At 56.1% G+C, this 23,476-nt stretch overlaps 1 protein-coding gene across 2 annotated transcripts in view; it reads right to left on the reverse strand.

The window, feature by feature from the left end:
* The window catches only part of SLCO3A1 (solute carrier organic anion transporter family member 3A1), a gene marked incomplete at its 5' end in the record, with an annotated part of 193,864 nt that overhangs the window by 66,984 nt on the left and 103,404 nt on the right, over positions 1 to 23,476 (reverse strand). For both annotated transcript variants that reach the window (XM_081114816.1, XM_081114815.1), the window contains 5 exons: positions 5,542 to 5,680; positions 6,932 to 7,130; positions 8,249 to 8,413; positions 12,143 to 12,406; positions 17,679 to 17,777. In XM_081114816.1, the coding sequence (XP_080970942.1) occupies positions 5,542 to 5,680; positions 6,932 to 7,130; positions 8,249 to 8,413; positions 12,143 to 12,406; positions 17,679 to 17,777 (866 nt within the window). The remainder of the gene's footprint in view (positions 1 to 5,541; positions 5,681 to 6,931; positions 7,131 to 8,248; positions 8,414 to 12,142; positions 12,407 to 17,678; positions 17,778 to 23,476) is intronic.

A 23,476-nucleotide genomic window follows, 5' to 3' on the forward strand; every position in this document is an offset into this window, starting at 1 on the left:
CCGAGTGTATTAAAAGAAGTAAATGGGGTAATCTGCATCCCGCTGCTGGTCCGGTGCCCAGGGTGGCCCTTGGAACAAAGGCTGCGCCCTGTCAGGTGTGACGTGGCTGCCATTGTGGGGCCCAGAGAGCGGGGAGCTAAGGAAGGCTCTCGAGGGGCCGGAAGGCAGAGAGGGCTGAGAGATGTGGGCGCTCAGGGCGGTGCTGGGGAGCAAGCTACGGCCCGGGAGCACCCTGATCGGCGTATGATCGGAGAGGAGGAGGAGGACAGCCACTGTCGCCCATGTGGCTTCCTGGATTCCATGTGCCCAGCCGCCCAGTCCCAGGCACCGCGCTCCCGCTGCAGGAATTCCTGACGGCAACGGGAGGGGCAGGGCTGGGAGAGGCAGTGGCTGGCGAGCAGCAAGCCAGTTAAGGCTGAATAATAACCGTGCAGGGCCCTTTAAGGGATGCAGGATGAAAACAATCACAAGCAACGCACTGCTTTCCTTTCCAGGGCCGCTCAGCTTTCAGGGCACACGGGTGCGTCCTCCTGAGGGCCCCCCCCACTTTAACCTCCTCCGCCAGCCCCTCCCCCCTCGCCTCCTTCTTCCCCCTTCTTTTCTTTCCCCACGGAACATGCGACAGGCTTTGCTTATCCCACAAAGTTACCTGGATGCTTGCAGGGATGTCCAAAGCCGCTATGCCTGCCTCCAACAGCCCCCCTCCACCGGGCCCCCAACAGCCCCCCTGCCCGCCTCCAACAGCCCCCCTGCCCGCCTCCAACAGCCCCCCTGCCCGCCTCCAACAGCCCCCCTCCACCGGGCCCCCAACAGCCCCCCTGCCCACCTCCAACAGCCCCCCTGCCCGCCTCCAACAGCCCCCCTGCCCGCCTCCAACAGCCCCCCTACCCGCCTCCAACAGCCCCCCTGCCCGCCTCCAACAGGCCCCCCTGCCCACCTCCAACAGGGCCCCCCTTTATGACTGTGCCCTGCACACAGGCTTATCCAGGGGCTGAGGTTGGGGGACACACTGTTGGGCTGGATCCTCTGTCCTGAGCAATCTGCCCAGAGCCTGTGCCTTTGTGTGATTACAGCACCAGAACTTACCCACCAGACAGACCTGCCTGGGTACGAAATGCCCTAAGTTTAACACGAGTCACAACACTGCGAGAGCTAAAGTTCTGCAGCCATCAGAGTGCCTACCTTACAGGGGTTGGTTACACAGCCTCTAACAGATTCGCAGTGGAATACTATACAGCTGTCAAAAAGGTATGCGAGTGCTCTCTACGTACTTATATGAAAAGAACTCCAAGGTAAGTCACTGACAACAAACCCCCACAAACAACAGGTACAGAATAAGACCCTAAACATTAAAACCCAGAAGGATAGCCTGCAAGAAACCAGTAAGAGTGTCACCCACTGGGCAGAGTGGGGGTTGAAAAGTGCGAGGCCGAGGTAGAAAGGAGGGTTTTCACGCCCTCCTTTCTATACTTCCTGATTTTTGAACCATACGAATGTATCATTTCTTAAAAAGATTAAAAAGTCTAGAACTTTAGAAAATAAAGAAACCAACGGACGACGAATAACACAGTCATTGAGAATCATACGCCTGTGCCACGGCTCAGACATTCATTTCCACTGAGAAATGTTTCTATTCACATCCAATGATGGGGATAAATAATTACAATAAAGCCGAGACCATAAAAATAGAAAAATGAGTCTCTGGGATCTTGGATTCGTTTCTGCTGCTGAAGGAAGGCTTACGCGTGCTATTTTGACAGCGCACATTACAAACACAAAATACTCGTCAGCACTGTCAGAAACTCTGGGGAATAAAGTTGTTTTTGTGTGGGTTCCCTGCACATTCAGTACTGATGGATCAATTTCTATTAATCGTACAAATAAACTAATGTCTAGGTTGGAAGATTACTTTCCTAAGGGGACAGCGATGGGGGAGATGATGTTCTATATGTGAAATGTGGGAAGTGGAGGCCGGCCAGTGTGGCTCAGTGGTTGAGCATCGACCTATGAACCAGAGAGTCACAGTTTGATTCCCGGTCAGGGCATATGCCCGGGTTGCGGGCTCCATCCCAAGTGGGGGGCATGCAGGAGGCAGCCGATCCATGATTCTCTCTCATCATTGCTGTTTCTACCTCTCTCTCCCTGCCTCTCTGAAATCAATAAAAACATAAAACAAAACAAACATGTGGGAAGTGGAGAGTCCCTCCCAACAGTCTGGAATACGGATTTGCTTTTCTTTCCGAAATGCAGGCAGCTGCGAGGAAGGACCGGCAAGCCCTCGTCCTGTATCTGGAAAGGGCTGCGGCCTTCCCTCCTCCGTGTGACCTGCTCCTCACGGAGGCGGCCAAGGGCCGATGACGCCACAATGGCCCGGACGCTGTCCTGAATGACACCTGCTCCTCTGCATTCTAGACGTTATGATTTCGGGGCCAGAGAATGCTCTGGAGGGGAGATCCGCTGGTCTCAGGGCACAGCCTCCACTTACTTAATTCTCCCAACAGGCCAATAACCAACCCCGATTTGTAATGTGACTCCTTGCGTATTCATGACATTGGTGTCACGAGGAAGAATAGCTTGTGCTTTTACTTTCACCCTCTCCGGCTCCTTCCCTTTTAAAAAAATTCTTTTCCGCTCACATCCAGAAACCGCTTTATCATCTAATTTAAGAATCAGTTCTTCTCCCCCCACCTCATGGTTATTTATTTTCTCTATAGAAAAAAAATATTAATAACTGGCTAGGAATCTAAATGCTAAAAGCAAGGGGAATACATCTTTGGAAATGAAAATAAACGATCCGTGTTTCCTACTGCAAAAAAATGGCTGCTCCCCAAAGACACGGGATGAGGCAAGGACAGGAAGCAGGGAATTTCGACTCTCGGTGCCTGGAGGACAGCTCTCAGCCCTCTTCTTCTCTGGCCTCCCACCGGGGCGTCCCTGGGCCCCCAGGAAAGAGCAGGGTGGATGCCAGCAGGCCACTCCGGGAAATGAGACAGCTGCCCCCAGGACAGACAGGCACCAAGAACCCCAAAGGCAAAGGAGGGGAGGGTTTCACACAGGAGGGCGGCTGGAGTCGTCCCGCTGCAGGGGAAGCAGGGAAGCCGTGTTGTGTGGGAAAAGCTGAGCGTCACAGCCTGAGAGGAGGTGCGGCTGGGACAGACACACGCTGAGGACGCGGCTGGGACAGACAGACACAGGCTGAGGACGCGGCTGGGACAGACACAGGCTGAGGACGCGGCTGGGACAGACACACGCTGAGGACGCGGCTGGGACAGACACAGGCTGAGGACGCGGCTGGGACAGACACAGGCTGAGGACGCGGCTGGGACAGACACAGGCTGAGGACGCGGCTGGGACAGACAGACACAGGCTGAGGACGCGGCTGGGACAGACACACGCTGAGGACGCGGCTGGGACAGACACAGGCTGAGGACGCGGCTGGGACAGACACAGGCTGAGGACGCGGCTGGGACAGACACACACTGAGGACGCGGCTGGGACAGACACACGCCGAGGACGCGTCTGGGACAGACACATGCTGAGGACGCCGCTGGGACAGACACAGGCCGAGGACGCGGCTGGGACAGACACACGCTGAGGACGCGGCTGGGACAGACACACGCTGAGGACGCGGCTGGGACAGACAGACACAGGCTGAGGGTGCGGCTGGGACAGACACAGGCTGAGGACGCGGCTGGGACAGACACAGGCCGAGGACGCGGCTGGGACAGACACAGGCCGAGGACGCGGCTGGGACAGACACACGCTGAGGACGCGGCTGGGACAGACACACGCTGAGGACGCGGCTGGGACAGACAGACACAGGCTGAGGACGCCGCTGGGACAGACACAGGCCGAGGACGCGGCTGGGACAGACACACGCTGAGGACGCGGCTGGGACAGACACACGCTGAGGACGCGGCTGGGACAGACACACGCTGAGGACGCGGCTGGGACAGACAGACACAGGCTGAGGGTGCGGCTGGGACAGACACAGGCTGAGGACGCGGCTGGGACAGACACAGGCCGAGGACGCGGCTGGGACAGACACAGGCCGAGGACGCGGCTGGGACAGACACACGCCGAGGACGCGGCTGGGACAGACACACGCCGAGGACGCGGCTGGGACAGACACACGCCGAGGACGCGGCTGGGACAGACACACGCCGAGGACGCGGCTGGGACAGACACACGCCGAGGACGCGGCTGGGACAGACAGACACAGGCTGAGGACGCGGCTGGGACAGACACACGCTGAGGACGCGGCTGGGACAGACAGACACAGGCTGAGGACGCGGCTGGGACAGACAGACACAGGCTGAGGACGTGGCTGGGACAGACACAGGCTGAGGGCGCGGCTGGGACAGACACACGCCGAGGACGCGGCTGGGACAGACACACGCCGAGGACGCGGCTGGGTCAGACACAGGCCGAGGACGCGGCTGGGACAGACACACGCTGAGGACGCGGCTGGGACAGACACAGGCTGAGGACGCGGCTGGGACAGACACAGGCTGAGGACGCGGCTGGGACAGACACAGGCTGAGGACGCGGCTGGGACAGACACAGGCTGAGGACGCGGCTGGGACAGGCACACGCCGAGGACGCGGCTGGGACAGACACACGCCGAGGACGCGGCTGGGACAGACACACGCCGAGGACGCGGCTGGGACAGACACAGGCTGAGGGTGCGGCTGGGACAGACACAGGCTGAGGACGCAAACCCAGGGCAGCCTGGCTCTCTCCCCCCAGCTCACAGAGCAGCTTTCCAAGGGTGCTTGTAGCCTCACAGAAACCATTCTGGCTACAGCGCGGAGGACAGACCAGAAGGGGCCACCCTGAGCTGGGGGACCAGTTAGGCAACCACCACCGCCCTGGTCCAAGCAAGAGAGGAGGAAGGCCCCGAGCAGGGCGGGTGGCGTGGATGCGGAAGGGCAGGCGCGAGAGACCCTGCAGGTGGGACCCGCCGGAGCTGGTGACCAGTCACTTGGCATCGGGTTTCCACGCGGAGAACATGGCAGGCGGCAGGCTCCTGCCAGCTGTGTAATTCCGGCCAAGAAGCAAAGAGCCGCAAAAAGGTACCGTGGGAGATGGAGACGCAGAAGGCCCAGGGCGCTGCGTAGGGAAGAGGCCGAATTGATGCCACAGTGTCCGCTGTGGAAGAGGGCTCCCTGGTCATGGCTTTCTAGCCTTCCCTTGCATACTCGTGTTGCTGGGGAGCTCATTACCGCAGAGTCGTCCTCCCCCACTGACCCCTGTGAGTGCCTCGGGACACAGTCTTTTTTCCTGGCTCCACATGTGCAGCTTCCTCTGACTGTTTCCTTTCCTTTGCTCAGAGACGCCTTTGGGAAACCAATTGGATTTAGCAAGAAGGGCCCAGCAGTCTCCTCCTCCTCCTGATGGAAAGCCCTTCGCCGGAGCGGGGCGGGGCGGGCTGAGAGAAGACCCGGTGTGTTTGCCCACGCCTGCCCCTGCCCGTCGGGTTTAAGCCGCTGCGGCTGCCCGCGACCCCGCTCCCTCCCGCGCCCTGAGGAAACCGCATACCGTGCTGTTGCAGCCAGCGAAGCAGGCAGACAGGTAGGTGACGCCGTCCGCCCCGCACACGGGAGTGAAGGAGTCGGTTTGGCATTCACAGTTTTTATTGCAGGGCGAGTAGGGGTCCAGGGCTGCGCCAGGCGCTGAGCTGGAAAAGAAAGAAAACACAGAGCCGGTCAGAGAAAGGCCGGCTTCCCCAGGACCCCCAGGGATATCATATCTCTCTGCCCTCTGATGGGATGTGTCACCCCCTTGCTTTTCCTCCTCTTAACCCTAATGTCCAGCAAGATGCAGCCCAGAGCCACCACTAAGCATCTGCGGGCTGCTCCCCGCACCATGGAGCCAGGCTGGCTGGCTGGCTGGCTGGCTGGTGGGAGCTCTGCTCAGGGCCACCTCCTCCATGCTGCCTCTCCGGATTACCACAGCCTCCACTGGGCCAACAGCTCCACCCAGCACAGCTGACCACTAACGTCTCCCCTCTCCAGTCCTGTCTCTGTTTGATTCCTCCCAGCAGACAGCAAGCCTCGTGGTGCCTAACAAACTACTATGCCTAGGCTGCCTCAGTAATTACTGTCCGCCTGCGTGTGCTGATTTCCTGCGAAAAATAACACTGAGATATTTTAAATTTGCTTTTGTACCACTAAAGGCACAGTGACCTTGAGCAAGCAAACTGCAAAGAGGAAGGGGCAGAAGGGGTGTTTTTAGCGTGTTAAGAGGGAAAGGGTCTTTCCTTGAACCCAGCTCCACTGCAGCTTCTGGCTTAACTGCAGAAGTGGGCCTGGCGGCCTGCCTGGAGGAGGCGGCCAGGGAAGCGAGGCACTGCAGGCCAGCTGTGCCACAGCCTCAGCTCCCGGCCGGCTTCTCAAGGCAGCCCGAGTCCCATGTAGAAAAGGGGAAGCTGTCAACACCGGCATCTAAGGGTAGTAACCAGACAGTAAGAAAAGTTCCTTCGCTTCGCCTCTCCCTTCTCTCCTTTTTATTCTCCCTCCCACACTTACCAATTCCTACCCGGGCCAGAGCCTGTAATTACCGTGTGAGCGTAATAATAGCTCCGTTCGTCTAGGGAACTGTTGACGCCTATTCCATCTTTTACTTGAAGCTGAATATTACAATAAAATCATGTTTATTTCCTATCTTCATATTATTCCCACAGTCAGATAGGAGAAGCCGTAATGTGAGTCCTCCGGAGAGTGATGTCTGACCGACTCCCCGGCGTCTGTCGGCCGCCCTGGGTGAGCCGTCGAGGGGAGTGGTCTGCCCTCCCCGCCCAGGGGTCACCCGATTCTCTGACCTCGGGAGTCAGGCGCAGAGGCGCCATCCCCTCCTCCGCCCCGGTCCCTACGCGGGAGGGGGGGCCGGCCTGCGGGGCCGTCGGGCAGAGCAGACCCGCGGGACTTACGTGTTTCCGTAGGGCACCGTGACCCCGGCCACCGGGCCCGTGTCGCAGCCCAGGAAGAGGAAGGAGACGTAGCAGGCTGTGGACACCAGGTTGACGAGCATGGCCATGCGGATGGCGCCCAGGGCGGACAGGCTGAGCTTCTTCACCAGCAGGCCGCCCAGGAAGATGCCCAGGCAGGCGCAGGGGATCGCCGTCATCCCTGGAGGGCGGGGGGCGGGCCGTGAGCAGGGGCAGCGGGGCCTCCCTCCCGGTGCCCAGGTCTCGATCAGGGGCCGCATCTCAGCCCTCAGGGAGCTCACAGAAAGCTGGGGAGACACACACGTACGAACTCCGCTGCCAGGCGTCTGAATGCCCCCCTATTGTGAGTGGGGTCCCCGCACAGAAACACAGCTGGTGCGGGGATGACCGAGAAACAAAGACATATAGTGTGGGACGCACACGCGCTCTGAGAAAGGAGGGCCAGGAGCCGGGGCGCTCTCTGCGCTGCTGAATGGCCAGGTCCGGGGCTGCCACTCACAGGGGATGTCCCCCCCTCTTCTAACCAGGCCAGGGGTGCTCCACGGAGGGGCCAGGAGCTGTTCAGCCAAAGGGCCCACACCCGCCAGCCCCAGAGCCTCGCAGGAAAGAGCACCAAACCAGTCAGTATATTCTGGGCTCTTGGTGAGTAAATCTCAATCTCAATATCTCTCTCTCTCTCTCTCTCTCCCTCTCTCTCTCTCTCTCTCTCTCTCTCTCTCTCTCTCTCTCTCTCTCTCATAAACAGAGCCGTCTGCAAGGCAGCAGGACCATAACCTGTTACTTATGATTCCCAGAGAGTCGTGGGATTTTAGGACGACCAAAGCGCTTCATTGAAAACTCGAATGTAAATGACCACGGGCGTCATTTGTCCACGGGGTGGACTGTGCGGCCAATTTCCCGGCCCAGTAGCTCGTCCCCTTGCCAATCAGCAGATTCTAGGTCAGTTGACTATATCAACCAGCTGCTACATGCTCAGGGAATGCAAATTAATTTTAATATTAGAGTCAGAGAAATATAATCAGGGAGGTGGAGCTCTTTAAGAAAATAGCAGAGTGGAAGGGAGAGGGGGAGAGAGAGAGAAACATCAATGATGAGGATCATCGATCAGCTGCCTCCTGCACGCCCTCTGCTGGGGATCGAGCCCGCAACCCGGACATGTGCCCTGACCGGGGATCAAACCTGGTTCATAGGCTGACACTCAACCACTGAGCCACACCGGCCGGGCTCTGGACGCTCCTGCCGTATTGATTATGAGCAGGACAGCCTCCCCCACTCCCCCGGGGGCTGAGGCGGACTCACCGAGCAGCTGGTTGGCGGAGGAGGTGGTGAGGTTAAACTGCTGCTCCAGGTACTTCCCCAGGAAGGCAGCGAAGCCGGCCACCACCGCGATCTCCATGCAGGCGGCCAGGACGATGCAGGTGAACACGGGGTTGGAGAGCAGGTGCTTGGTGACCTTGGGGATCACTGAGGGGGAGAAGCAGGGGCCAAGGTCACACGCACGGCCCTCCCAGGCCCTCTGCCCGCAAGGCGCTTCTTGCCGGAGTCAGTCAATAGCAGTGGAATCACCCAGTTCCTCAGGCCAAAATCTATAGCCCGTAAGTCACCCTCAGCTCAGCACTCAGGCTGACAAACGTGGCTGCTTTTTTGTCGGTGACACTGACAAGTACTAAAACCGGAGACTATAATATGCCTGTTACTACAGTTTATCGGGAACACTAAATGTTTTACCAAAAAGGTTTTATAAGCAATCACAACTTATTCCCCCCACCCCAAGGAGATTGGGTTTCTCAAAAGGGAAAATACACCTAAATTATATGTTAGAAATAAAATTATAAGTGTATAACTATGTTCTATCAACATATCTATCTATCTATACACACACACACACTCACACATATACACATATACATATATATATATATATATATATGTAATTAACACTTACAACTGTATGTGTACTTAATCTGAACAATTCCAAGAAAGAGAGTAAATTCCAGGCTCTCCCATATCCATTCATAAATATATAAACTCCCCCACCCGTGCCTCCACCACCTTCACGGCCACCTCCCTGGACAGAGCCGCAGGGGCTCTCACCTGGGGGGTCACCTGCACAGCCCAACTAGGTCTGAGTTCTTCTTGATCCGATGCCATCGCTCCCCCCTGGCAGCCAATGGGATCAGCTCCCATCACGCGCCTGTTCCAATCTCCACCATGGACACAGCCACGCCCAGCGATGGCCCAGGGTCTGCCCCTCAGCGGTCTGGTCACACTTGCCACCTCACCCCTCCTCCCTCCAGTCCAGCCCCGCCTGCTGGGCTGTTTCCTCAGGGGAGCACCCTGCCCCAGGTCTTTGCTCCCCGTGTTCCTCCTCCCTCAGGTGGTCTTCCCCCACCCAATCCACCCAGCCCAGAGCCAGAGCAGGGCTTGTTGGGGGCACCATGTTAATCTCATTTCATTGCACTGTATTTCTCTTAAAGTACGCGGGTTCAGAAACCATTAAGATTTCCTTTTATATTAGTGCTTTTAAAAATGGGACATTTGGGCCTGGCCGGGGTGGCTCAGTGGTTGAGCATCAACCTATGAACCCAGAGGTCACTGGTTCGATTCCTGGTCAAGGGCACATGCCCAGGTTGCGGGCTCGATCCCCAGTAGGGGGCGTGCAGGAGGCAGCCGATCCATGATCGTCATCATCAATGTTTCTCTCTTGCTCCCTCTCCCTTCCTCTCTCTGAAATCAATAAAACAAACAAAATTTTTTTTAAACAGAAATTTTCCTTTTAAAAAAATTAAAAAAAATAAAAATGGGATATTTGGTTTCTTTTTAATTCTTTAGAAGTGATCTCATTATTTGGATATTTCCCGTGATTAGCGTCCTCGGTGTGGCCTCTGACCACATCTCCTTCACTAGGTGGGGCCATGGATCCTGCCAGTGCGAGCAGGCCCGGGGGACGCCCGCACAGCCCATCGGGTCAACAGTCACACCGTTATTTTACTTTATTATTGTTTTTCCCAGTTTTTCATTCTCTTGGCCTTTTCCACGCAATCTCCAATTTGTATCCCTTTCTCTAAATGTAACTAATATTTATTGAGAACCTAATCCACACCAGAAATAGATGCTTCATGCATACATGAACTCACCACACCTTTCTCTTCACGTGCACTTACGAAACAGTGACCTGAGCTATAACACACGTCAAGTGTGGCGCTGCATGGCGACCACAGCTCGGGACGACGCTGGGTTAAAACGGGGAGGTTTACAGCTGCCCGTGGGCAAGTCTGATGTGAGTACTGGGCCCGGTGGGAAGCAAAGAAGGTAAACATCTGTACAAGTGGAGTACGGTGACCACGCCAGGGGCTCCGCCCGGCCGTGACCACAGCAACGGTCATTCCTTGGCATGTGGCGTGCTGGTTTCCACCTTCATGGAAGCAAAAGCTCAGGCACATCCCAGGTCCCGGGAGAACCGGTCGGGGGGCAGGGTCACGCAATAAGCAGGTGAGCCTAGCGCACCCCCAGGTGATGAATTGGCCAGCTGTCCTCAGGCACACACCCACCTTACACAGGCTCAACCGCATCTCCGGGGAGACGGAGCCTCGAAATGGCCCAGCTAATGAGAATAAAATAATAATAGGGGACACGAAAGCTTTTAATAATGGTAACGGACAAGCTCAATAAATCAGAATGACAGGACAATGGGGCGGGAGCTGCAGACACACAAAACTTTTACACTCGTCACACTTGGGAAAGACGCCAAGTATCAGAGAACGAATCTCTATGGAAGAGGGACCGAGGGTCCTTTGACGTAAAGGGAGAAACTTGGTTATGAGAACGGACTGAACAGCCGACGGCGGTCAGCATCACGTGGCTGAGGGACCCAGCCCCACGGCCCCGCTGAGAAACCACCAGGCCACACTGTGCTCGTGGTCTCCGTGGTTCTGTGGGCAGCTTCCTGTTAAATTACTAAAACCTTCGGGAGGCGGCTCTTGGATTAAATAATTGCATGCCACACACACACACACACACACACACACACACACACAGGCGGAACAAAATCTTTTCAACAGGCACGAGTCAGAATAACAGCGTGGGGACGCCACCTCCAGTCCACGGTATCCATCCACGTACCCGCTGCTTCGCTGCGCGCATCCTGGCCTGGAGGGGCCTGTGTGTTTATTCTTCACAGGGTTTGGAACACTGCTGACAATCTGACTTTTTGAGAAATGTCATTTCAAAGAGATGTCTACGAGTGTTTACACGCTAAAAACCTGCGTTTCAGTGTTGAGATATTGTCCTTTGTCACGTACACATTGTTTCTGGAAGGATTGCAGGGGTATCTAGCTGATGGTGTCATGGTTAAGTGCGGGCTGTGCCCAGCCGGTGTGGCTCAGAACCAGGAGGTCACAGTTCCATCCCAGGGCAGGGCACATGCCTGGGTGCGGGCTCCATCCCCAATGGGGGGGCGTGCAGGAGGCACCTTATCAATGATTCTCTCTCATCATTGATGTTTCTCTCTCTCTCCCTCTCCCTTCCTCTCTGAAATCAATAAAAACATTTAAAAAAATCGCAAAAGGGCTTTTGTCCCATCAATCCCCTGCGGACTCCCTTTATCCTCCTTGGTTGGTTCATTATCAGTTGAGTGAATCCTTGTGCAAAACACCGGGACGAGCTCGGAATTTAGAGTCTGGAGACCTGGGCCTAGTCCCGCAGTCCTGATGGGTGGCACCAAGACAGTCATGCCCACCTCTTCGAGCGGACGAGCGGGCGAGTGCTCTGGGAGTCATTAGCCACTGCACACTGTGGGGCCGCCTGTGAAGGCTCTGAGCCGGCTCAGCTGTCCCCGATGTCCCTGCTGTCCCCGCGGTCCCCGGCGCAGCTATCTTTTCTGGGACAGGACGGGGCCGGTTGGCCGTCAGCGTGACCAGCACACAGACAAGTATTCAGCCTTTGAAGCTCTGCTCTTTCAAGGATCAAAGGCAGGGCTCTGCCTCCAGGGTTTAGGGCTGGGACCTGCCCACGGGAAAGCCCACCCGGGGGTCAGGACACGCCAGGCAGGCTCGCAGGGAGTCAGGCACAGGCCTGGGAAGCAAGTCATGCAAAACAAGGTCGATTCTGTGCCCCCTCAGCCCGTCCTGATTCCCAGCGTCCCCCCGCCCTCGATCCCCCCATAACCCGGCCGCCGCGGACGGGGTGCCTCACCTTTCAGCTGCTGGAAGCAGGAGGCGCCGCTGTCCGGCTCCAGCGGGTGCCGCAGCACCCCGTTGCTGGGCGGGGGCCTCTCGTACTCCCTCTCGGGGAGCATGGCCTGCTCGCTCTCCACGGCGGGGTCGGAGTGCAGGGGCAGCGACTGGGGGAACCCGAACATCAGGAGGGAGGAGAAGAAGAGTAAGGCACCGCAGAGCAGAAAGCCGGCCCACCAGGCTCCAATCCAGCGCGGGTCGTCCGGGGTGATGTCCAGGTTACCTGCAGCCGGGAGGAGCGCCGTCAGCGAGGGGGCGTGGCGGGGCCTGCACTTGGCTCACACACACACACACACACACACACATGCACACACATGCACGCACACAAACACACACATGCACGCACACAAACATTTATTATTCAAGGGTACAGTTTTACTAGGTATACTCATTTGCACCTCCCCCTCCCAAAGCAGTTAATCTGAAATCCCATTCAACACCCCACTCCCTGCTTTAAAAAAAAAAAAAATATATATATATATATATATATATATAGAGAGAGAGAGAGAGAGAGAGCAGAATATATATATATATATATATATATATATATATATATATATATTTATTTATTTATTTATTTTTAGCAAGAGGAAGGGAGAGGGAGAGGGGGATTGAAACACCGGTGATAAGAGAGAAACATCGATCGGCTGCCTCCTGCACATCCCTACTGGGGATCGAGCCTGCAACTCGACATGTGTCCTGATCAGACTCAAACCATGACCTCCTGGTGCATGGGCCGACGCTCAACCACTGAGCCACACCGGCCAGCACCCCGCTCCCCGTCTTAAATCTGGTTCAGAGATCGGAAGGGGTGGCACAGAAGTCAAAAGCCGAGGCGCCTGGGCTGAAATCCCGCCCACTTCTCGCTGTGTGATCTCAGGCCAGTGATTTGAATACGTACCACCCCTCCACCCCCGTGAGTCACTGACTTATCCGTACGTCCCACCGTGATGACAATGACAGCATGTGCCGCACCGAGCTGGGGAAGATCGAGTGACCACAGGAGAACTAAAGGGCTCAGGAGACGCCTGGCGCGAAGTGAGCACTGAATCCATAACGTCATATTCATGGCTGGGGTGCTGCCTCCAATCTGCCACGGGCAGGTTAATTCAAACCTGGTGCGGCCTGTGGTTTGGGGCCAGGCCTCTACTGGAGAGCCTGCAGCCGGCTCGTACGCTTAGAGGCAGCAGCCCTGAGTGCGGCTCTTACACTGTCGTTACTTTGATTTGCCAGCTGAAGGCGTGAAGATATAAACCACAGCTCACTCCCTGGTGAGGGTTTTTTCTCTCTCTCTCCATGGCAGCGCTCCAGATGAGCTGCTTAGAAATGTCTCTTTGCTGAGAATTTCGTGTCCCCGGAGCCTGGAGGAGGCTCTTGGAGACCGGGGCCACGCACAGGAGCTAAGAACCAACAGGGCTAGGGCCTGGGGCAGGCGGATAGATGGACTTGGGAATGAAAAGGACCAGAGACGCCAGATGACCAGCATCTGTAAGAGGCTCTCCCTGCAGACTCTTCTGCCAGCACCAAGGCAAATGCCACCATCATTTGCTGCGGCTCAGGCCCGGTGTGCCCTCACCATGCCTGCCAGCCCTTCCGACAGCCCTGCACAATAGTCTTCTATGATCCCCATTTTCCCCAGCTGGAGAGAGCAAGGCGCAGGAAGGTCAGGGACCAAGCCCAAGTTCACGGAGCGGAAGGTAGGATGACCTGCACTGGGTATACAGCACGAGCAAGAACTAAACTTTCAGGATTCTAAGCCACGGAGCTGCTGAGGGTGTTTGTTACTGCAGCAGAACCTGGCCTATGCTGACTGATACAGAAGGCTTAGCAAAGGCAAACCCATGCTCCTTAAGAACAGCGGTCCTGGGCAGGCTGGGGAGAGTAACGGTGCCATCTGAGGTGCTTTGGGGGCAAGGCAGGAAAATCTCTTTACGTCTCTTTCAATCTGATTCTAGTTTGCGTCTTGATCTTGAAACGTTACTACAGCTTCAGCCTCCTGGCGAGGGCTACTGTCAGTCAGATGCCCAGAGACGCTGAAAAGCACCAACCTGTCTCCTTTACTTAGATGTACCAAATGCCAATGGAACTGGAGTCGCAGATGAAGAAAGACGTTCAAGAGAATGGGGTGAGGCCAGAATCCAGGCGTGGCATCCTCAGGGTGCCGTGAGCAGATTAACTGGGCTCCCTCCAGCCACCTGTCCAGTCCTCGGCCACTCCAGGCAGAGGGCAGTCTGGACCAGGGACAGCTCCACACTGGGTCACCACGCCGGAAATGCCCGGCTGTCAAGAGGCAGGAAATGTCCGTCTGTCAGGAGGCACAGCGCAGGCCGGCCTTGCATTGGTCTATAAGCTGGGAGGGTTCCTGCTTACCACTGTCCATTCTCTAACCCTTCCGCGTCTCGGACTCTGACCTTCGGCGTGTTTTTGTGGTTTTGTTCGGGAAGCTGTGCAAGCTTTGGGCTGCTGTTTGCGTGCTCCCTCTGTTGAAGGTCATGCAATCACAGGGGTTGAGATTTCTTCCCATTTCCCATGACCATTTCCTTATAAGTTCCGAAGAAAACCACTGGAATAGGGTTGAACCAGCTTGAAACTAACCAACCCAGCAACCCAGGAGGGTCCCCGAGGCTGTGAGGGGGCGGATCACGGCCAATGGGGGACATTCACTTCTCGAACCCGATGAACAAGTGACACTATGACTCTCTGGGTAGTTTTGGGATTTTTTTTTTTTTTCAGTCCATTTACCTATTTGTCTCACCCAGTTTGTGGAATTTTTGCTATGGGACCCGAGAACTCCAGGAGGGTGATTAAGTTACAGACCTAATTAGAAGTGGAGACAGGAAGGGGCTGAGGTGGAGGGCAGCATGGAACGCTCAGAGTCCCGGTTGTGGAGCTAATTCAGGGGTGGGGAACGTCCGGCCCGCGAGCCCAGATCATTAGGTCTGGCCCTGCCAAAGCATCAGGGGTGAGTTAGGCAAATGTCTGACCAAATAGAGCCGCTGATTTTTAAGCCGATAACTGTGTATGGCCCGCGAATGATGTGATAAATACCCAGATGGCCCTTGGCAGAGAGAGGCTCCCCGCCCCTGGGCGGATTCGTCCAGCAGGAAGGAATCCTCAGGCTCTCCCCCTGCCGCCCTGTGTCCGCAGCTGCTGCCAGGCTGTGCTAGGGAGGCAGGCTCCCTCCTTCATCTGCCCCCCGCAGGGCCCCCGAGGGCCGCTGGCACCTCCCCACGATCCCAGGCTCCCAGGCCGTGCCCTTCCGGGTCCCGCTGGCTCTCAGGGGAATTTCAGGAGCATGTGCTGGGTGTGTGGCCCCTTATATTCACGCTTAAGGACACACTCCCGCAGACCAGACAGTCCTAATGGGGGGCTGGGTCTTGGTGAGGAAACGATAGAGGATCATCCCTAAAACAACTGAGGGCCCCTCCTTAAAGCACAGCCCCGACCCATTCAGAGACAGCGCGCCTTTCAGTCACAGGCTGAGAAGAAGAAAAATCGCTCCAGAATTCCGTTTCTCCCACACAATACACTGTGCTCTCCTGCCCTCTGCCGGCGAGAAGCAGCACCGCAGGCCCGTGGCCTTAGAGGGGAAGCAGACAAAGGCGGGGAGTGACTCCCATTCCTGACACACACCAGGCAGGCCCACCGTGAACTTGGGGGGAGGCTGTCGTCAGCAAGTCGGACACGGGAGGCTCCACGCTGCCCATGAGCCTGGACCACGCTGGGCCCCGAGGGGTGAGATGATGGACAGAAGGAAGTGGAGACAGCACGTGTGTGTGGCCGTGGGGACAGCATGGCACAGGCTGGCACCCCAAGGGGACCAGGAGCAGACAAGCTAAGCTGCCCCCAGCCAGCCCTTGCTCCGAGGCACTAAGATGCCAGCTCATGCCCCGGGGGAGCGTGGGGATGGGCCTCCTGAAGCGGAAATGCCCTCACCCCGACCCGGGACGCCTGGGTTTAAACAGACCCACCCCTCGGGTTGACACGTCCCTGCCCCTCTCTCGGCCTCAGTCTCCTCGTTTGCACAAAGGAGGAGCTGGAGAGAATGACGTCTGAGGTTCTCTTTGGTTCCAAGATTGTGTTTATCCACAGGCCTTGATTTAAGGGGCCGCTGCTCATATGCCAGGGCTGATGCTGCCTGGCCATGCGGCTCCCCGTCCCAGGCAGCTCCCCTCACACTGGGAGGGCGCCCCTTCCTCACCCGCCTGCTGTCCCCGCTGGTGTGGCCTCCAATGAGGCGGCGGAGGCTGGCTTTTTTGTCAGATAAGTAAGATGGCAGCCGACTTGTTTCACGTGTTTTTTCTCGGACCCTCGTCCCCTTGGAGTAGGGTTTAAAGGGCCAATCAACTCCGCCAAAGCAGCCTTCCTAGACCCAGGCCTTTGAAGAATAAATAAGTAAGGCTGCTTCTTTTTTCCCCTTGGAAATTTGTAACATCATTAGCTACAAGTAAATATATCAGCGGGATTAATGGAGTGAATCACAGTGACTTGATTGGATTTAAAGCCGCATTATTTCTTTGGGGTGAATCAGTAAATTTGGCCCTGCCGAGCGATGATGGATGGAGAACTCAGGGACTGGGAGTTCTTATTGATCCCGGGGATAGATCGGCAGTAGGAGGTGGGATTGCTTCCCGCACGCTGTTTTCAGAGAGAAAGGCCTCCTCTCTCGGGCTTGAGGTAGAGCGGTGCCACCCAGGCAGGCAGTGACAAGGCAACCCCCAGCGGTCCCCACCCTTGGCATTCGCACCCTTGTATAGTCATCCCTTCTCTGCGTGTCACACACAGAATGCAGCAGAAGCAAGGACATGTTGCTTCTGAGACTGGGTTATGAAAAGACTGCAGCTGGCACAGCTGGTGTGGCTCAGTGGCTGAGCATCGACTCATGAACCAAGAGTTCCTGGTTCAATTCCTGGTCAGGGCACATGCCTGGGTCGTGGGCTTGGTCCCCAGTAGGGGGCGTGCAGGAGGCAACTGATCGATGTCTCTCTCTCTCTCATCCATGTTTCTATGGCTCTATCCCTCTCCCATCCTCTCCATCTAAAATCATTAGAAATATATTCTTAAAAGAGAAAAGAAAAAGGTGCAGACCTCACATAGGTGAATGGACCAGCATTCGATGAGCACTCGCGCATGCCTGGAGTTTCCATGACTAGTTTCTCATTCACTCCTCACCCAGCGAGGAGGCTACCAATCGCCATCGCCATTCATTTACAAATGAGGGTGAACCCCACCACAGGGAGCTACTCAGCCTCAGCAGATACTGGCAGAGCACGGACTTGAGTCCAGGCCCCCTGAACCCGACTCGTGCCCCTTCCATCTGATCTCAGGCGGGTTGCCAGCTGCACCACCCAGGTGCACACAGTAGGGCTGCCCCCAGCTAGGACGGTCTCAGAACCACAGGCTGACCGCTCCGTTCCCAGGCCCAGGCGGGGGGGGGGGGGGGGAGTAGGGGGGGGGGCGGGGACGGCGCTCGGAAACTGAGGGGTATCTCTTACTTGTATCAATGAACACAGCGTCCACGTAGATTTTGGTACAGAAGGAGCCCAGGATGAACCCGCAGGCGGGTCCAAACACCAGCATTGTGAACAGGATTCCTGGGGAAAGAGCAGGAGGCACAGATTAGATGGCAAAGCCCAGGGCGTTCCATGAGCAACACAGTCAAAGGCAAGGACACGGCTCTAATCAACAGGATGAGGTGTCTGATGATACAAATCGCATTGTAGGAATCAGCCTAAAATCCTAGAGGGCAAAAGCCTGCATTTCTAATTTTCGGAAACTCCATGGAGCACTCTGTATTGTGCAGGTATCCTATAATATTTTTAAAATACATTTTTATTGATTTCGGAGAGGAAGGGAGAGAGAGAGAGAGATGGAAACATCAATGATGGGAGAGAATCACTGATCGGCTGCCTCCTGCACGGCCGCTACTAGGAATGGAGCCCGCAACCCGGGTATATGCCCTGATTGGGAATTGAACGGTGACCTCCTGGTTCATAGTCGACACTCACCCACTGAGCCACACCGGCTGTGCGAATCCTGTAATCTTTTGATTGGTCAATCAAAATCAAAATGTTCGTGGGCCCCCTATACACTTACTTTCCAAGAATTTCACCCCCATCACATGAAGCATATCAAAATACAGACATGTCTATCACCAAACCATTTTTCTGCCATACACATTTTTGAAAGAATTTCTATAATTTTGCTTTTTCCTTTATTTGGCACTATGTCATTTGTTTAATTTATGGTTGGCGACGATTTCTCAGCACCCATTGTGCAAACTCAGGAATCCTCGGACGGAAGAAAAATTGAAGCCACAAATTATTTCCAAATGTGATGAGATGTTTATGGGCATGAAACTTAGCAAGTAACAAAGCTGACATAATGGCGTGCCCTGAGAACGTCGGATTAGGTAGGTATTCATTTCGGTGTTGCGGATTTTAGCGTTGCTATCTGTTGTTGTTCCAACAGTGGCTCAGGAGCCAAGCTTCCCAGCCGACTTAAAAAGATGGTGCTAGCCCGGCCTGTGTGGCTCACTGCCCGGGTCCCAGGCCCAGCTCCGGTCCCTTCCTGGCCACGAATCTGCGGCCACAGTGGCCTCATGGGGCAGCCTGATTTGAGGCCGTGGCAGAGACAACACTGGCAGGGCAGGGACCAGAGGAGCTGAGGGCTGTGTGCGGGACACAGGAAAGATCACTTCAGGGGAAGTCGGTGCTTTCCTCCGAGGGGGGATTTGCTGATAAAACCTCGGGGAAACAGACCAGGATCTCTACGTAGCGTCTCACTGGCCAGTGCACGTGGGTGCGTGCTTCGGCCTCGTTACGACTGAAAGTGGTCTAGTTGGTCCGCTGTTTTGCCTGCGTATGCCGGAAGCACTCAGAACGGGGTACAGCCCCCTATTCACCTGCCCTGAGGCAATGTCTTTCTTCAAGTCGTCCCTTCCCAGGTACCTGAGCTCAAACAAAAATACACATGACCCCTGACAAGGTTCATGTCACCATACTCTTGTTATAAATGGGAGAACAGAGCTCAGAGAGGTTAGTCAGTTGCCTCGGGGCCACACAGCTCGTACATGAGAGAGGGACCTTTGAACCCAGGCTCCGGGGCCACCGAGGCTCTAGAGAAAGACCAGGAGGCGAACCCTGGGACAGCAGTGGGATCAGCCAGACCTCAGCTGAGCATGGATGGAGACAAGACCTTGCAACACACGGGGGATTACATGCAGTGCAACACAACTCGTGTCATAGAGCCCTTTCTGTGCCTCGGGGATGGTGAGTCCCAGGAGGGCGGCCTGCGTGCGGTCTCCCCTAGCAGGGGTCTGTTTCCCTGGCTGGACTCAGAGTCACTCTAAGTCCCTCCAAGGAGGTGGCGTGCAGAGGGCGCCCAGGTCGGCTGCGGCTCTTCGCCCCTAGATGGCAGCATCAGCCTAGAGAAGACAGGGTCTGGGCTGTGTCCGCCCCTTCCTAGCCGCCCCTGAAACATAATGCCGACTCCCCGGCTGGCATAATTCTGTTCTCACTCCCATTTGCCCTCCGTGCCCTCCATTGAGACAAGTGTGTTCCACTGTCTTCAACTATGCAGGCTGAAATGTCCCCCCTGAGAAGGAGCGTTCTGCCTCACACATGCACAAATAAAACACACTCCATAAACAGCAGGAAGCCTGCGAAACATGGGATACATATGGCCCAGCCTGTGTGGCCCAATGGGTGTATACTGACCCATGAACCAGAAGGGGCACATGCCCGGGTTGCAGGCTTGGTTCCCAGTAGGAGGCGTGCAGGAGGCAGCTAATCAATGATTCTCTCTCATCACTGATGTCTCTCTCTCTCTCTCTCTCTCTCTCTCTCTCTCTCTCTGATCAATAAAAATAAGTTGCTGCTACTTGTTGAAGAAGTTCTGTCTGGTTCTCACACGGGCACAGCCTGCCTCTTCAAAGGACCCCAGAGCCACAGCGAACTTTCCCAGGGGCCTCTGGGAGACAGCAGGGCCGCCCAGAGGCAGGCCCAGCCCCGGCAGGCGGAGCTGTCGGCCACTTCTTGGTATTTCTCATTCTCATTCACCCGAGTGCTCAGGTGGTCACCCCACGGGCCCTAATTTTGTCCTCACTGCTTAGGACCCACCGCCACGTCTGCCTGGCCACGCCGATGCCACTACCAACAGCGACGCCAAGTAAGTCTCCTCGAAGTGCCTGGGGGCCAGGACCCTCAGACACGTCTATAACGTCGTCCTCACAGCCGCTCTGGGACGCGGGTCTCCCCCTCCAGTTTACAGATGAAGCAACTGAGGCACCGAGAAGTTCGGTTTCGGCTTATGGCCCCACCACGGGATCGGAGCTCAGGTTCTGTGGGCCCTCGCGCCTGCACGTCCTCCGACCCACCATTTGGCAGGAGGAGGCGGCTGCAGAAAGGCTGCGGGCCATGGAAATCCTTCGAATAAATTCTAAAGGAACCTGTGTCTGCAGGGCTGAGTTCCCGCGCTGAGCTTTAGCCTGCCTGTCACTTGGAGGCCGAGTGGCTTGAAGGAGACAGAACGGACTCAAGCACGTCTACACACACCCATGGGGACTTTGCCCCTTGCTCAGCGTGGGGGGACCTCGGGGCCTTCCTTTACCTGCCTTCAGCTCAACAAGACTGTGGTCCCCCATCGGTGGAAATGGGGGAATGCTCTGACATTTCCTCTTACTCGCCACCAGGGGGCGCCAGACACCTGCTCATGACAGGTACAGCTTGTCCCCTGTGGCTGGAGGTTTGTGGTTCCAGGTGGGAGGGTTCCTGGCAGGAGGGCACTTTGGCAAATGATTGGGCAGATCTGTGGGCATTACTGAAGGGCCTCACGCTGCGTCTGGCAAGAAAATGACCACTTCCAAATGCCCGCGCCTTCGAAATCATATTCTCCTATCAGACAGTATGATGATAATCACATTATCCCAACCACGCACCGTGCCTTGACATCCCTCCCCAACTGGTACGATCTGTGGGTGATTAATCTTCCTAAAATCTCATGCAATCATACCCTCCCCCGCTTGGAACCACCAGGGGCGTCCTTCTTTACAACACAAAGGCCACACGTGCGCCTGGCAGCACCATGGGCAGGGGCAGGCCCGCAATGCCAGGCTGCACAGCCCCGACCCGCCTTGGTGGCCAGCCCCTGAGAGCAGAACTGGAAATGATCCCAATCTGTGAGCCTCTTTTCGTGGCAAATTGCTCGGTTCTTCATGGAGAAGAGGGAGCAGGAGGCAGCTATGCAAAGCCAGAGAGCAACGTCTGTCCGTGGGACTCCAGTGGGGTGACCTGAGGGGCTGGATGGCGCTCCTCCCACCAGAAGCCCTGGGCAGGCGGCAACTGGAGCCTCCAGTTTCCCTCCCTTCCTTCCTTCCTTCCTTCCTTCCTTCCTTCCTTCCTTCCTTTCTTTCTTAAAATACACTTGTTTATTTATTTCAGAGAGGGAGAGAGAGAGAGAGATAGAGACAGAAACAGCCATCGGCTGCCTCCTGCACGCCCCCCACGGCGCGCCCTGGCATGTGCCCTGACTGGGAATCAAACCGTGACCTCTTGGTTCATAGGTTGACCTTCAACCCCCGAGCCACACCGGCCGGGCGACAGATATTTCTAACGGATGAAAAACTTCAAATATACAGGTAGAGAGAACAGACTAAAATAATGAAGACCCAGAGACCCATCACGAACTCAACCTGTCATCCGGGAACGCATGGTCAGCTTCCCACATGCACACCCATCTGCGTCTCCTACCTCTGTGTCACTGAAGCAAACCCCAGACACCATTCAGTCCCCTGCCATTTCAGGACCCCTCTTTAAAGGAGGAAGACACACCACCACGCTATGATCACCCCTCTTCTCCACTCCCCCCGCATAGACAGTGATGCTTCACATGCTGAGACTTTGCAACGGGGTAGGGGTGGGGGTGGAGGGGTGTTAAACCCGTGTGTAGACCAAGCCCTGCGGCTCCCAGCAGGACTTTACTAAGAACACGGTGTTGAGAAGGAGACTCTGAATTGGAGCCTCATGTTCTCCCCACTCCCCTTTGCCTCCGCGGGGTGGGAGGGGGGGCTCACAGAGCTGTTTCTGGATGAGCCTGAGGCCCACGCCACGGAGCCGATCTCCTCCGTGCTCTGACCGCCCGGATTCTAATTTGGGCAGCCGCCCACTTTGCCTTCTACACGATTTTCCGCTTTGCTTTCTTAGTATAAAAGCATAAACTATGTTATCGTCATAACATCGTCATCTTGACTAGTTTACGTTTTATTTTTAGCCCTTTGGGGAGGGGAAGGCAAGAAAGGAAGGCAGACAGTGGGCTGGTGTCACCTGGGTGGCCCTCAGCCACCTCTGGGGAAGGAAGGCTTCCCCATGAGCCACGCAGGGATGCATCTATAACTGCAGAACTGTGGGGGGCTGGGGGCTTTCAGATGAGAGAGGAAGATGAATGGGACGGGACGCGTTGCTGAAAGCCACCTCCTCCCCCCGCAGGCCTGGCCCCCTCGGCCCTGGGCCTGGTGGATGGGGGTGAATTCTAACGGAGCTGGGACCGAGGGCTGAACGGCACTAGATCACACGAGAACCCCCAAATCGATGCCCCTGTCCGCAGAGTATTTCATTTCATCCTGACACTCCTATGCTCTGGCCCTGGTTGGCCTACTCAGATCACCTCTCAGCCTCACCACCACCACTGGGACAGGCGCAGAATTCCTGCTGGGAGGGGTATCCTGGGCCTTGTAGGATGTTTAGCATCACCCCTGGCGCCGACCTGTTAGGGGCCCCTCGTATTGACAACCCCAAACGTCTCCAGCTATTGCCAAGCCCCCTGGGGACAGAGTGCCCTGACTGAGAATGGTGGGTTTAGGGCTCACTAGGGCAAGGAACTCCGTTTATTCCTTTTGCTTCCCTACAGCCCAGCACAGATGAGGGATCCCCAAAACTCATGCATCCCTCAGAGTCACCCTGTGAGACAGGCGTGGGACCCATCACATGCCCAGCTAGGTTCCAATCTCCTGGGTCACACGGCTGGTAGCCTCACAGCTGCCCTGTTCCCCAGCCCTGGGGAGCGGGCGGGAGCTGGTTGGTGGGAGCTTCCTCCGGGATTCTCCCACTTTCTAGCTCTGGGCGCCAAAGGAGCGAGGCTGCTAATGCCACTTGGGCCAGAACGTTCCCCGTGCCCGCAGCTGTAATTAATGAGTGTGGGGACCTCTGAGCTCCGGGATCAAAGTGTCTGGAGCCCCATGGCCCCCCGAGCATGAGAGGAGCAGGGTTCATTTTTTTAAAAAAAAAATCTTTCTAGC

The sequence above is a fragment of the Myotis nattereri genome (genome assembly GCF_964212035.1).
Source record: "Myotis nattereri genome assembly, chromosome: 21".
Taxonomy (NCBI): Eukaryota; Metazoa; Chordata; class Mammalia; order Chiroptera; family Vespertilionidae; genus Myotis; species Myotis nattereri.